The sequence below is a fragment of the Parasteatoda tepidariorum genome, chromosome 2 (genome assembly GCF_043381705.1).
Source record: "Parasteatoda tepidariorum isolate YZ-2023 chromosome 2, CAS_Ptep_4.0, whole genome shotgun sequence".
NCBI classification, from domain to species: domain Eukaryota; kingdom Metazoa; phylum Arthropoda; class Arachnida; order Araneae; family Theridiidae; genus Parasteatoda; species Parasteatoda tepidariorum.
Window position 1 is genome coordinate 85,553,183 of NC_092205.1, and position 14,101 is coordinate 85,567,283.

A 14,101-nucleotide genomic window follows, 5' to 3' on the forward strand; every position below is an offset into this window, starting at 1 on the left:
AAGAAATAATTTCTTTTCATTTACTTTAACCTTGAAAATTCTTTAGTAAATGAGGTGTAAAAAATCCCCTCCCCCCTCCCGTCTACATCACTTGAAGCATTCCATAAATGTAATGAGTTGAAACTTTTCCCCATTATCCCTATCTTTCCATGAAAAAATAGGGAATTTCATCCACGGGTAAGGAAAAAACGGCCTTTCCGGTTGCACAAACATCTTGACATCCCAGGTTCCGTTTAACTTTAGTCACCGCTTTCAGATTTGTGGGTAGAGTTTTAAATTCGATCATCTATAGCGGCGTTTGTTACTTGTAAGTTTACTTTTAACGGATCATCTCAATTCATGTAAATTTAAATTATGTAATCATTTTATTTAAAAAGACACATCACCTATTTACTTTTCTCTTACTCGAAAATTGCATCTGTTCTGCTTTAGGAATGAGTATAATTTAAAGCTTTTTACTTAGACTATATGGATTGTTTATAATCTGTTATGTGCTAAGTTTGTCAATTATCTTTGAGTAGGTATAAAGTAAACAAAAGTTTTCTTCTATTTTGGTGATTGTTTTCTTGTTAATATATTTTGAACAGAATATCTTTCGCCCTTTAATTTTAAATCTATGCTTTATATTTTTATTGAAATTCATATCCTTGTTTGTTTGTTTTTTTTCCCCTGATGTTTATATGTAACAATTAAAAATGAAATCTTTATGTATTTTCTTTATTTATGTATTTATTTGTGAAGGCTGTTTTCAAATAAATTCATCAATAATTTTAATCTCTTGATGATTTTATAATTAATAAAAAATCATTTATTTAAATCAAGAAATAATTATGAGATAATTATTATAAACTAATCACTCTTATTAAAAGATTTTGGGAAAATAAAATTTAAAAAAAAACGTTTTTTTCCAGAAATTTCAAATTTATTTTAAGCAAGTTTACAAATCATTTTCAGTTACTTACTTGCTACTAATATCAATAAAAATAATTATTAAAAAAAATATTATTATTATTTTTACTAAATAATATAAGCATACAGATGTCAGGTATTGGCTTCCTCTCCTATATCTTGTAAACTTATATTTTTCATCGAATATTTACACAAAAAAATGATTTTTTAAATATTTTTCTGAGTATGAAAATCTTTTTATTATGCTACTATTGTATTTTTTGCATCATTATCAATACAAAAATGTTTAGGTATTTTATTGAATTAATGTTGCTATGCATAAGTTATTATATTTATATAATTTTCATAAAATTGCTGAAAATTCAGTGAAAAGTAAAGAATTCAGTGAAAAGTAAGTTAATTAGTAATTATCTAATTAAACGTTTAAGTTTATCTAAATTATGTTTCTCAGAATAATGTAATTACATAATAATAAAAATATTAGCAAGTATTGAACAATGAAGATTTTTAAAGTTAATCATTATTAATAATGATTAACTTTAAAAATCTTCATTGTTCAATACTTGTTAATATTTTTATTATTATATTACTTTGTACTGCTTTCAAGTTTTAAAAAATTAAAGAAAACCCTACTGTAAGAATTGTTTATTTTATTCAATTCTTAATTTAATGTTTTATTTATTTATTTTTAAGTTTATTTTAAACTGAATATTGTCCATATAATTTTTATTCTCACTAATCAATTTATTAAACCAATATCTCAGTTATTTTTTTGCTTCTTGATAACTTTGCTAAATAAAAATAGAAAAAACTAATTTTTTAATCCATCATTTCTCATTAAAATCCAGTTTTATCCTGACTTTTTGAATAATTTTCCAGAACAATTAACTTAATGTTCTAAGTAATTATGCTGGTTGGGTTTTATAATATTTTTTACAAGCTTTTCTTCATGATTTAAAATTAATGTAAAAATAAAGAATTTAAAAAAAAAACGTTTGTAATATTTTATAGATTACTTGTAACTTTTTTGCATGAAAGCTTTAATTTTAAGAGCTTTATTCGATATAGATTTTATCAAATGATCTGACAGACTCGATCCTAATTGTGTCTTTCATATTTGCAACTTATATTCTGCCAATAACTTTTGTTCTTTTTGTTTAACAAATTATATAATCTTTAGATTTTTAAATATATTTTTCTTCATTAATACAAAATGAACCCAAAAGTGTTGTCTCAAAACCAATGTTTGCTTCAATTAAAAACTTTCTATTTTCCTTCAGAATAATAGAACAACTGGTTATCCACCTGGAAACTACGGAAAAATGGCTGAGGTAAGCAATATTCACATTTTTGTAACTAAAAATGCCAATAAATTTTCAATAACACGCATTTTGAAAACGTTTTTTATACTTATTTTAACTATATTTGATGTACTAATTTCGGTAAACAAACAGTTTTTCTTTTCCAGCTCTTTAAATGCAACTAAGTTACATAATATATGATTTTTCTTAGTGTCATAAGCAAAATTTAATGTTTTTTTTTTCCTAACTGACTTAGTGTATTAATTTTAAATGTTAAAAGCTTTTTTTATCAGCTCTATTTTTATTGAGTCTTCAAAAGAGTAATTCTTCTAAATTGAGATAATTTTTAAATAAATTCATTGTTTGTATTAAGTTTTGTATTTAAAATTGCTGTACTGTAATACATATTTTTTTTCCTTAAATTTGTTATTATTGTTTGTTGAAAATCAACAACTATGATTGCAGCATTTCTCTTTTTGTAGACCTTTATAATCATTAATCTAAAGTTTTTAACATGTATAAAAAATTATAGTTAGTTTTTTTTTAACTTAACTAGTAAAAGTTTAACTAGTGAAGAAGTATTACTTCTTTATGTTTTATAATGGTTGATAAATATTTATGGAAATATAAATAAAAAAAAATTTTTATGTAATAATTCAAAATTATCCTAGGGCTTTTTTTTTTCTAAAGTATACATGGCGATTGAATACTAAAATTCCTTTTAAATCTCTATAAATGTACTAAACTGCAGCACATTTTGCATTTTAGTCCAATTTGTTTGAATTAATATAAACTGAACTTACGATAGTGTAAATTTAAATATGCTCTCATTATAAAAGTCTTGGAATATTTGGCGAAACAAACATTTTATATGTAATTTGGATCTTGTATGTGTTAGCTTAGGTAAAATGTTGTTTTTAAATTAAATATTCTTAGATTCATAAACAAATATTTTAAAATTTTATTCTAAATTAATTTACTCGAAAGTTATTTTAATCAGGATGCTATCTAAAACTAGTAAATATTGCTAGAGTATCCCCATAGTTTATATTTCATTTAAAACTTTTATGATAACCTACGTAAATTTAAAAGAATAGATTTTTCTTTGATATAAATTAATAATTTTAAGTTATTTCTTCTTTTTTTTTATTTTGATGATTAAAAGTTTTCTATTTTTAAATTTTTTTCCCTCCAAAATTAGAGTTTAGCTTTAGCAAGTATTATCCCTTTATTTTATTGTTAGAAAATGAATTATTTCTAATGTTTAGTTGCCTTTGTTTGTAAAGGAAATTACCCATGATACGAGATTTAATTTTTCTTACATGATTTGTTTTAGTACATTACTGGTGAAGGAACTGTCCATCCCTATCAAAATTTTGACCCAAAGCTGGATGCTGAATTACTTAGGAAAGCCATGAAAGGCTTTGGTAATATAAATATTTGTCACTTTTTGATTTCCTTGTAACTAATTTCATATTTTTATTTATAATTATTATGGTTCGCATCACTATTTCAACAATTGTTGCCAAATGTTCTACAAATGTCACTTAAATCCTATGCATAGGCGATAAATTTGTTGATTTGAAGTATGTTAATATTCAAAATAGTAGGGGAAAATAATTTTTTTTTCGTGAATTTAAAAATAAATATTGTTGTACTAATTTTATTGTTCTAAGTGTAGTGTGGAGTTCAAATGTGTGGTATTTAAATGGAATAACTGTATGTGTCTGGTACTAATAATATTAAATTTAAATCTTGAAATTTCAAATTTTCATCTTGTGCTGTTCTTTGCATTCATGTACTGACAGCATAATTGTTTATTAACAAAGTAATATTTATTGCTCTTTTAAAATTGACTTTATTTAAAATTTAATGATTTTTAGATAATTAATTTTTATTATAACATTTTATTAGTTCTTACTTCCTCTGCTTTTTTTTTCTTCATTTATTTATTTATTTGGTCTCAGTATCTTGAATCAGCTATGTTAAATCTATTTTTTTCACTTAATTTTAATAAATATTAATCTTCAATCATTATAGGGTAATTAACCTAATTGGCTTTAGGATGTTATAGAAGGCAATTTATAATTGTTGATGTGTACCATAACATGAATTATGTAATTGTAAAGTTCAATTTTTTTCTCAAGTTTGTTTTCACATATTAAGTTTTTGAACATCTAAAATGACTATCCAGATGGATGGTCTCTAAATTTTCCTTGCTGGTGTGAACTCTAATAATTGTATAAATTCTTACTTTATTAAGTTCTTCATATTTTTATAATTATTATGAAATAAAAAGGTTTAAAAGATATAGCATATGTATATTACAACTTTTTAAAGTACACCATAAACAGGGTACAAAGCTAATATATTATCTTTGCCACTAGGCTCACACTGTATTACAAGTGATAAAATTTTATACTAGCTGTTCTTGATGTGTTTCAAAAAGTTATAAATGAGTAAATTTTATTTATTATGACTTATATTTGTTAAGCAGTAATCAAATATTTATATAACCTTGATTATTATTTCAATCTTGAACGCATAGTGCTTGATATTACTTCGGAACTGTGTAATAAAAATCAACATAAATTAAATTTATAGCTGTTGATTTTTGATATATTGCTTTTGGGTACTGTATGCTTCAAATTTTCCTGCAATGACATAAATTTGTCGTTTTTTTGCAACCTTATATTTGCTAATAATAACAATCTGATTTAATATTATAGCATGATTTTTTTTGGGTAATTAAGTATAAATTCGTGCTATGTTATTATTATTTCATTTATAATTTCTGGTAATAATAACTAACAGTTCCAGTGATAGTTGTTTAAATTTGTTATATGATTGATCCTACTTACATTTGAAGTTATAATTCATATTCAGTTTGATACAATTGTTGACATGAAATTAGCATAAATGATGTTAATGTTATATATTAGCATTGTGTAAGATGCAATATTTGTGACTAGTGTAGACAATATAGCTAACTAAAGTAATTAGTATGTACTAGAATAATTAGTATATTTTTAGGATTTTTCAAAAGAAACCAGAGATTGGTTTCTTTTGAAAGATGCTAAAAAAATGAAATTAAAAGGCAAAAAAAAAATTATAAAATGACTTAAAAATGTACCTAAATTTTAACAATTTTCTTTTAATTTACGTAAATTTTTCATTGAATTGAGTCCTAATGCAGATTGCATTTATTTAAAGTATTAGATTTTTTAGATTAAGTTGTTGAATTTATTTATTTAAATAAATTAATATTTTATGGAAACTAGAAGTGTTTTAGTGAAAATTTAGAAATGATTTTTCATAGAAAGACTTTTCTTTAACACAAATGTGTTATAAAATTTGAAATTATGAATATTAAATAATAAAGAACCATGTAGTTTGCATAAACCATCTCAAAACTGCTAATGGAATCTAATAAAAATATTTCTCTTCCAAAAAAGACTAAATATTTAATAGTTTAAAAGTTAAATTAATATGTCTAAGTGTCATCTCTGCTCTTAAAATAAAGTACATTCCTTAAAAAAGTATTCTGTAAAAGCTCTGATTTATAAATATTGTAATAAAAGTTATGTTGATTTGAATAAAATATTAAGATAGGAAACATTTAATGTTATGAAATCTTTGAAGTATTTGGAGTTACATCTGTGCGCATTCAAATGTATTCAATGAAGTTGGATTCCGAATCTTTATATTCTATATTAATTTATAATTTTATTCACTTGTAAAAATAATTTAATAAGCATATTTTTCCCCTTAAGTTGGTTTATAATTCAATAGTAATTTTCAGTTTGAATAATTAAAACATAAATCTGTATTTAATATTATTCTTATACAGTAGGGAACCGATTATCCGGAACGATCAGGACCATCGCTATTCCGGATAACTGATTTTTCCGGTTTTCGGAAAATCTACAAAAAGCCGTTTTTTTATTGTTAAACACAACTAAAAAAACAAATTTTGGAAATAATCTTAAAAAGAAGAAAAAATGATGGTAAGGTAAACATCTTTCAAAAGAGAAAAAAAAATCCCAAAATCTTATGAGGAAAAAAAAAAATTTTTTTTAATTGCAAAAAAATTTTTCGAATTTCGTTCTGGTTTTTTGGTTTTCTGATTTCCGGATAACGGGTTCTGTACTGTATATCCCATGTCAGTGAGAAAAAAGTTCATGTAATATTATCCTGGGCAACACGTGCACTTGTTAATTAAATATATTTTCCCCGATTCTTCATAGGCACTGATGAAAAAGCTATTATCAATGTTTTGGCAAATCGAAGTAACTCGCAAAGAGTTTATATTGCTGTTGCATTTAAACAACTTTATGGGAAAGTAAGTTGCTGTGTATTATATATATTTATAAATTAATACACATTATGTTTCAATTATTTATTTATTTCAATATTCTTCCTCTCTAGTTTCTAGTATAGTGCATTCTTTGACTTCCAACAAAGGATAGGGTGTACTTCGTGCTATTTAGACGAAAGCAAAGAACATGAATAAAGCCTAAATGAAATAATAAGACATACAATGTCATAAATAGACATGCAACAGTTTCATTTCTATAAACAAGAATGTTGTTATAGAACTGAAACTATTGTATGTCCATTTATGTATTTTCTTTTGTGCTTTATTCAAGTGCTTCCCTGCTTTATTCTGTAACTTATATGTAAAAAAAAAGTGCTAATGACTAATATATGTAGGGTTTTAGATTTATGAAGAATTTTAACGATTAAGGATTAAAATTTAATCTCGTGAAATCTTTAATAAATATATATATTCTATTGTCTATTTAATTTTATTATACAATGACGACTCCAGGAAAACCATCTCTATTTAGAAGTGACATTTCTGCAGCAAGAAAATGACACTGACTAAAAGTAGAAGCGTTTGCAAAGAATCGTGTCCCTTTAATAACAATTTTGAAGTCGATTGAGGTAACCTCTAAGAACGACCGACCACCAACACCGACCATTTTACTCTGGAGCAGAGAGTGGTTGCTCCTGAGCGGTTTCCCTGTTTAACCATCGAGTCATGTTTTAATTAGAACTCTTCATTACTCTTTGTTAAATAATAACTATAATATTTATTTTTATAATCTATTAGGATCTTATTGATGATTTGAAGAGTGAATTGAGTGGAAATTTTGAGACTGTTATACTAGGACTAATGATGCCTCTCAATGATTACTTAGCCAAAGAATTGCACAGAGCCATGTCTGGAATTGGAACTAGAGAAGATGTTTTGATTGAAGTTTTATGCACAAGGACTAATCAAGAAATATGGGGCATAAATGAAGCTTATACCCGTCGTAAGTTTTACACCTTTTAAAATTGCCTAAGAGATTCAACTTATTAATGCCACTGTTCAATTTTAAGATTAATTTTTGAAAAAATATTCCATATAAATTTTTTGAAATTATTTTTTTCCCCTATACATGCATACTAGCGAAAGCTAGTGTCAAGCACTAATTTGATTACTATTTTTTTTCCTATGGTATTAAAGAGTAAAGTATCAAGTTTGTTTAATTATTTGTTAATTTATTTCTTTGAATTCTGTCACTATTTTTGTATAAGTACAAGTATTTTAGTATTAAGCACTAATGTTTCAGTTACTATGAGTTACCATTTGAAAAAAATCACATTATTTTAGAATTTCTTCAAACAAACTGTTTTAAGTAGTCTTTTTTGAGAAATTTCATACTTTATTTCAATGCACTTAAAATAAAATATTGTTATTTGGGACTTGAAAGGTTAAAATGAATTTTGTTCTTAGAACGATTATATGCATAATTTAAAAATGCAAAATGTAACATAATCTTAAAAATGCACGCATTTTTATTTTATTTGATATAGTTCTGTTAACCCAAGTTTTTTTTTTACTATCTATTTTTGTCATGGATTTGAATGATAAATTATGTGGTTGTTTTCAAATAATATATATATTTTTGGTAGCAAATTGAATTTACTTTATTTAGGCATCAAGACATTTAAATCCTTTATAAAAATGAAGCATCTCAACTGAATATAAATTATTTTTTTAAATCTGTGTATTTAAAAGCAATTCTCCCTTTTGTTTCATTTTACAAGCGCTTTATGTAATATAATTTAATTTTTATTAAACTTCTTGTATGATGTTGTGATCTTTTGTACGTTAAGGAACCTCTACCCTCGCCATCTTGGAATTGCGGTTCTTTTTTGTGTTTTATAGATATTTTTTTCTACCTAACAAACATTTGTCGATATAGTATGATTAGACACCCAAAACCTTTGAATAAAACCTTTGAAAAAAGGTTTTTGACCAAAACCTTTGAAACCTTCTATGAAGTTTTCCTCAAAACTTTAAAGCAATAAAATGATGCTATTTGTTTGAGTAGGTAATTTAAAACTACAAGTTTCTCATTCTATTTTAAATTGAATTTTATTACAAATTAAACTGATAGAAAATAATTTGGATGTTGCTAAAAAAATCTATTAACGTTAATAGCATAAAAGCAAAATTTTTAGTCAAAAATCTAAAAACTGGCAACTGTATGCTATTTAATAACCTATCGTGCAGAATTGTATTAGCATAATTTTTACAAAAAAAATTAGTAGCAAATCTAAAATACTGCACACTTTATATCTCTAATTGTGAATTGGTGGCAGCCTTGTATTTTACATGTATCGAAAGATACTGTCTCGTGGTGTAAATATCCATCAGCAGTTTATGTGTAAAAATTAAATAAAGAGAATTAAAATCATATTAAGAATTTTCCCGACCTAACACCTTCGACTGTTTAGTTCAGTTAGGAGAGGTAGGACCTCTTAAGTGCTATGCTAACTTGTTTATCATTTTCTGCTAATGCTCATTAACATTTTATTTAACATGAAAATATATTTTGTTATGCATGGTAAAAGATGCCATCATGAAAATTACTGGTTAAAAAATACATTGTGAAATTTTTTTTAAAATTATCATTTATTATTTAATTTAATCATAAAATTTTGAATTGTAAGGTATTCTAATATTTACATCATTTTATACTGTTTCATGTTTACGTTTAAAATCAAAAATTTAAGCTAACTACTGTATAATCACTCCTGTTTGCATATTTTTTCACAATTCAACTAGTTCATGTTTTCTGATTTATCAAATCATTTTAAGGTCAAAAAAGTTTTTCATCTCTATAAAGTTTGGTTTTACTATAATAAAGTTCATTCATAATCACGAGCAAAATTTTTAACATTTTTCTTTCTTTTTGCAGTATATGGTAAATCACTGGAAGATGATATTAAAAGTGACACCTCTGGTCATTTTGAAAGACTGCTTGTTTCTGCCTGTAATGTAAGTTTGATGCTGTTTCTGTTTAAGGAATAAATTTTGGCAAAATGTAACTACTATGCTATTTTTGTAAAGCAATATATTTTATAAAAATAATGCTGTCTATATGGATTAAATAATGTTTCAGATTTTGTAGTTTCCATTTGTATTTTATTCTGTTTGCAATGATTGTTATTGTTTCTCTTATTTCTCTATTTACTCAACATTTCATTTGCTATTTTATTGTATACATTTTCAAAACAATCCCGTTTTTTTTTCTGCATTATAATTAACAATATTTATTTAATTGATGTATACTGTTTCAGTTTAGTTCTTCGTCCAACATAACAATGCCGTCCATACAGATCAAATATGGTTTGAGATTTTGCAGCTTCCTATTTGTATTTTACTCTGTTTTCTAAGACTGTTTTTGTTTCTCTTATTAACTAGCGTTTACTTCTTTTATTGCTGTGTTTATTTCATTTTATTTATTATTTCATTATATACCTTATCGGAATAATCCCATGCATTTTTCTACATTATAATTTACAACATTTAATTCTTCTCCCAGTATAACAATGCTGTCCATACAGATTAAAAATGGTTTCAGATTTTGCAACTTCCATTTCTATTTTACTCTGTTTTCAATTATTGTTTTTGTTTCTCTATTTATTCAATGTTTCATTTGCTTTTTCATTGTATACCTTTTCGAAATAATCCCATGTTTTTCTGCATTATAATTTATAACATTTATTAACCACTGTATACTGTTTTGCTTTAATTCTCCCAACAGGTAAAAGCTGTTTTTCAATTTATTAGAAAACTTTTGCAAAACTTCTTTCAATTTCGCAATGCCATAGATTTGTGTTTAACTTTTAGTATACTTTATGCAACATGCTTATGAGTATATTCATTGTTAAACTTTGTCGCTTTATAGTATTTCTTCAGACATACTTGTTAATATTTGAATCTATATTAACATTTTTAAATTTAGCTCTACAATTTTTTCTCTTGATTCATTTTTTTTTATTTCATTTAGGGTGCAAGATCTGAATCTCCTGCTGATGGTGAAAGAGCTAAACAAACAGCTCAAGTAAGAAAATAGATTTTAATTATTATTTTTCAAATTCTTCTCATTACATTTTTTTTCTTTCGTAATATTATTTAATTGAATTAAAAATTATATTCATTGGTTCCTTATAGATTCTGTAAATGCAATTAATTATTTGTATTATGTTTGATTTTTTTCATTATTTATGATATAGTAACAACCATTTAAAAATAATGATTGTAGGCTTTGTATGAGGCTGGAGCTTTGCAGTGGGGAACAGATGAATCAGTTTTCAATGCTATCCTTGTATCTGAAAGTTTCCAGCAATTGGCATATACTTTTTATGAATACCAAAAATTGACAGGAACCACCGTCACTGAAGCCATTAAAGGTGAAATGTCTGGAGATGTCAAGGAAGGAATGTTAGCAATTGGTATGTATAATCATATTTTTATTTTTTATATCTACTTATTGATGTCATTTTTTTTCCTTCAAAATACAAATAAAGGGTGTAGAATTTTACTTATTAAGTTTTAGTACTTAACATGAAGTAATGTCTTTCTTTCTATCTGTCTAATTATATTCCTGCCCTTTCTATATTTTGTTTAAATTTCTTTGGTAGTTATTAAATTATATTTTCTTTTGTAAATTTATTTGCATTTTATTTCATTAAGTCATTTTCGCGAGCAAAAGTATTTTATTTATTCTACTTTAAAACAATTAAATACTGACAATCCTTTTATAAAAAAAAGGAATCAGAATAAATTTTGGTTTTACAATAAAAGCAGTGGACACAATGTTTTGTAATAAATTTGTCAGAATTTTGAAAGGAGAAAAAATTGAATGGAATAATGATAAATAATGGTGAATGATAGTTAAATAACAGTAAGAAGTTATGGTTATATTTTTAGTAAAATTATTCAGTGTTCAGCTTAGTATTTCTTTATTACAAGCAAGATCAAACATCTCTTTGGTGTGCAAATGATTATTCTCATCAAAATATTTAATTTTAAAATTTCTTCTGTTTCTATCAAGTTATCATTTTTCAAAGTAACAGGAGGTATTATTTTGCATGTAAGCATCAGAGGCTCAAAAAACCTGCTTATCGATCTAGAGAGCAAACATAAAAAATAAAACTGATGACAGAGTACTTTATGAAGCATGCTGGCATGCTTTCATTTTAAAAATCAAACAATGATTCTAAAAACTTTTTTTTTTACGAAAAAGATATGTTTATAATTTAGATGATCAATCGTTTTAAGTCTCAATTTTTTCAAAAATTGTAATCAACTGCTTTCGTTTCTGATTTTTCATATGTAATGACGTTTGATGTTGTCACAATTCTTTAAAAAATTGCATTCGACTATTTTTGTTTCAGGACTTTTTATATGTAATATGTTAACAAGGTGATGAACGTCACATGTGTTTTTAAAGAAATCCACATCATGTCTCTTGGGCTGCTTATTGTGGTATAGAAATGTGAATTACGTACTACAAACAGATTTAAATAAATTATTAGTTATAAATAAAAGTCTTTATTGACCGACACAGCCTTAACAGAAAGTTTCGACTGCATCTCAGTCATCAATGATTGATGTGGCACTTAACGTGTTAAGTAATCGAATTTTTTCATTGACCACAGTACCTAAGTAATCATAACGAGCACCCATTATTTTTTATTTTTAGTATTTAACCTTTTTTCTAGACCTAAAGACTGGAATAGGTTTGTTGAGAAAAGTGCATCGTTATACATGAAAATCATATAGAATACCTCTCAAAACCACTTTTTTGTAAATTTAATCATTATAGAATACAAGATAATAAATTATTTTAAATTTCAAAATAATAAGAAGTGGTAACATTTTCTATATTTTAATTAGTTGGCTCTATAAAATGCAAGAATATTTTTTATATATAATAAAAAAATTTAATTTTTTTTCTTTTTTGATTGAACTTTCATAGTCCCCTAAATAGATATGAAGTTTTGTGCTGATGTGTAGTTTTGTGGAAGTTGGCTTAAATTAATAAATTTTTAGAAGAAAAAAAAATATATATATATATTTTAATTTTAAAATTTTTAAAGGATAAAACAAGTGTGTGCTCTGTTTTTGTACTAATATGTATGGGTAAAGTTGCTGTACCATACAGAGATGGAATCCTTAATTATTGTAATTACTTTATTTTTCTTTTTAGCCAAATGTGTTGAAAACAGACCTTTTTACTTTGCTGAGAAACTTTACAAAGCAATGAAGGTAGTACGTATCTCTTTGCATTGCATTTGCTGCCATCATATATTGATAACAAAACTTTAAGTGTTTTTTATTTTATTTTTAGGGCTTGGGTACCGATGATGACACTCTGATCCGGGTTGTAGTTTCTCGATGTGAAATCGATATGGTTCAAATCAAAGCAGAGTATGAAAGAAATTATGAAAAACCCTTGGTTGATGCCATAACTGTAAGCACAATTTTTTTTATAGTAAAACTTGTTGATTGATAACATTTTACTTTTAGAAACTTGTGTTAAATATTTAAAATGAGGTGCATACATTTTAGAAAACTTTTTTGTTTGTTTTCAGTGTATTATTAATATGACCACCATCCCAAAGATTAAAAAATACATATTGTATTTTTTTTATATTTTATTATTAATTTGGATTTTGAATTATAAAATTGCAGCTGACTAGCGAAAATCTTCTGAATCTTAAGGCAATAAAATATTGCATGTTTTAACTCTGCTTAACTTTCAATACTTGAAAATTGTTATCCATAATGAATATATGAGAATCACAATTAAAAGTATAGTTTTCATATCTTTATTGATGGGTGTAATGTTGTTTTATTATAATATCTTGCATCTTTTAAATGCCTCTACGAAATAATTGTATTTTTTTTTAAAAACACATTTTATCATTTTTAATTATGTCATTAAATCACTTTTATGTGACACATAAAATATTCATTTAAACTTTTTAGTAGTGATAAGTAAAAGTTTTATTTACTAAAATAAAATCTTTTATTTTTGATATCCAAAAATTTTTTTTAAAAAAACAACTCATTGTAAATTTAGAAATTAGAATAGTTTTTGTAGTAGATAAATAATTTTTAACTTTAAGAGTCATCTCTTCTCAGTGAAACTTTTCTCTTGGCAATCCATATAACACAAAACAAAATTGTTCACAAAAATCCAAATTGGAATATATATATACAGAGTTAAATGTGCTCCGGAAAAAATCCGGATTTCCAGATTTTTCGCTATCCGGAAGTTTCAAGGAATCATCAATCACATTTATGTATAAAAATTCTTTGTATAGATGTGATTAGATATACAAGTAAACTTATGTGTAATTTTTCATTTAAATTATAATTTATAAAGACATTCATTTTTTGAAATGGGCCATTAATGATTTTATTCCAGGATTTTGAGTTGGGCTCACAATCACCCTGTACATATATATATATAGCATATATATATATATATATATATGTTTATATTTGTTAATTCACCAAACTCTTTTATTGAGCATCT

General features: G+C 25.0%; 1 protein-coding gene across 8 annotated transcripts in view; it reads left to right on the top strand.

Moving 5' to 3' along the window:
- LOC107440758 (annexin A4) overlaps window positions 1–14,101 on the top strand; it is a 44,886-nt gene that overhangs the window by 27,689 nt on the left and 3,096 nt on the right. For 5 of the 8 annotated variants that reach the window (XM_016053778.3, XM_071177844.1, XM_016053777.3 and 2 more), the window contains exons 3-11: window positions 2,190–2,240; window positions 3,547–3,637; window positions 6,458–6,552; window positions 7,327–7,531; window positions 9,467–9,546; window positions 10,562–10,615; window positions 10,817–11,006; window positions 12,767–12,828; window positions 12,908–13,030. In XM_016053778.3, the coding sequence (XP_015909264.2) occupies window positions 2,190–2,240; window positions 3,547–3,637; window positions 6,458–6,552; window positions 7,327–7,531; window positions 9,467–9,546; window positions 10,562–10,615; window positions 10,817–11,006; window positions 12,767–12,828; window positions 12,908–13,030 (951 nt within the window). The remainder of the gene's footprint in view (window positions 1–2,189; window positions 2,241–3,546; window positions 3,638–6,457; window positions 6,553–7,326; window positions 7,532–9,466; window positions 9,547–10,561; window positions 10,616–10,816; window positions 11,007–12,766; window positions 12,829–12,907; window positions 13,031–14,101) is intronic. The other 3 variants (XM_071177846.1, XM_016053779.3, XM_071177847.1) reach the window with 1 other exon arrangement.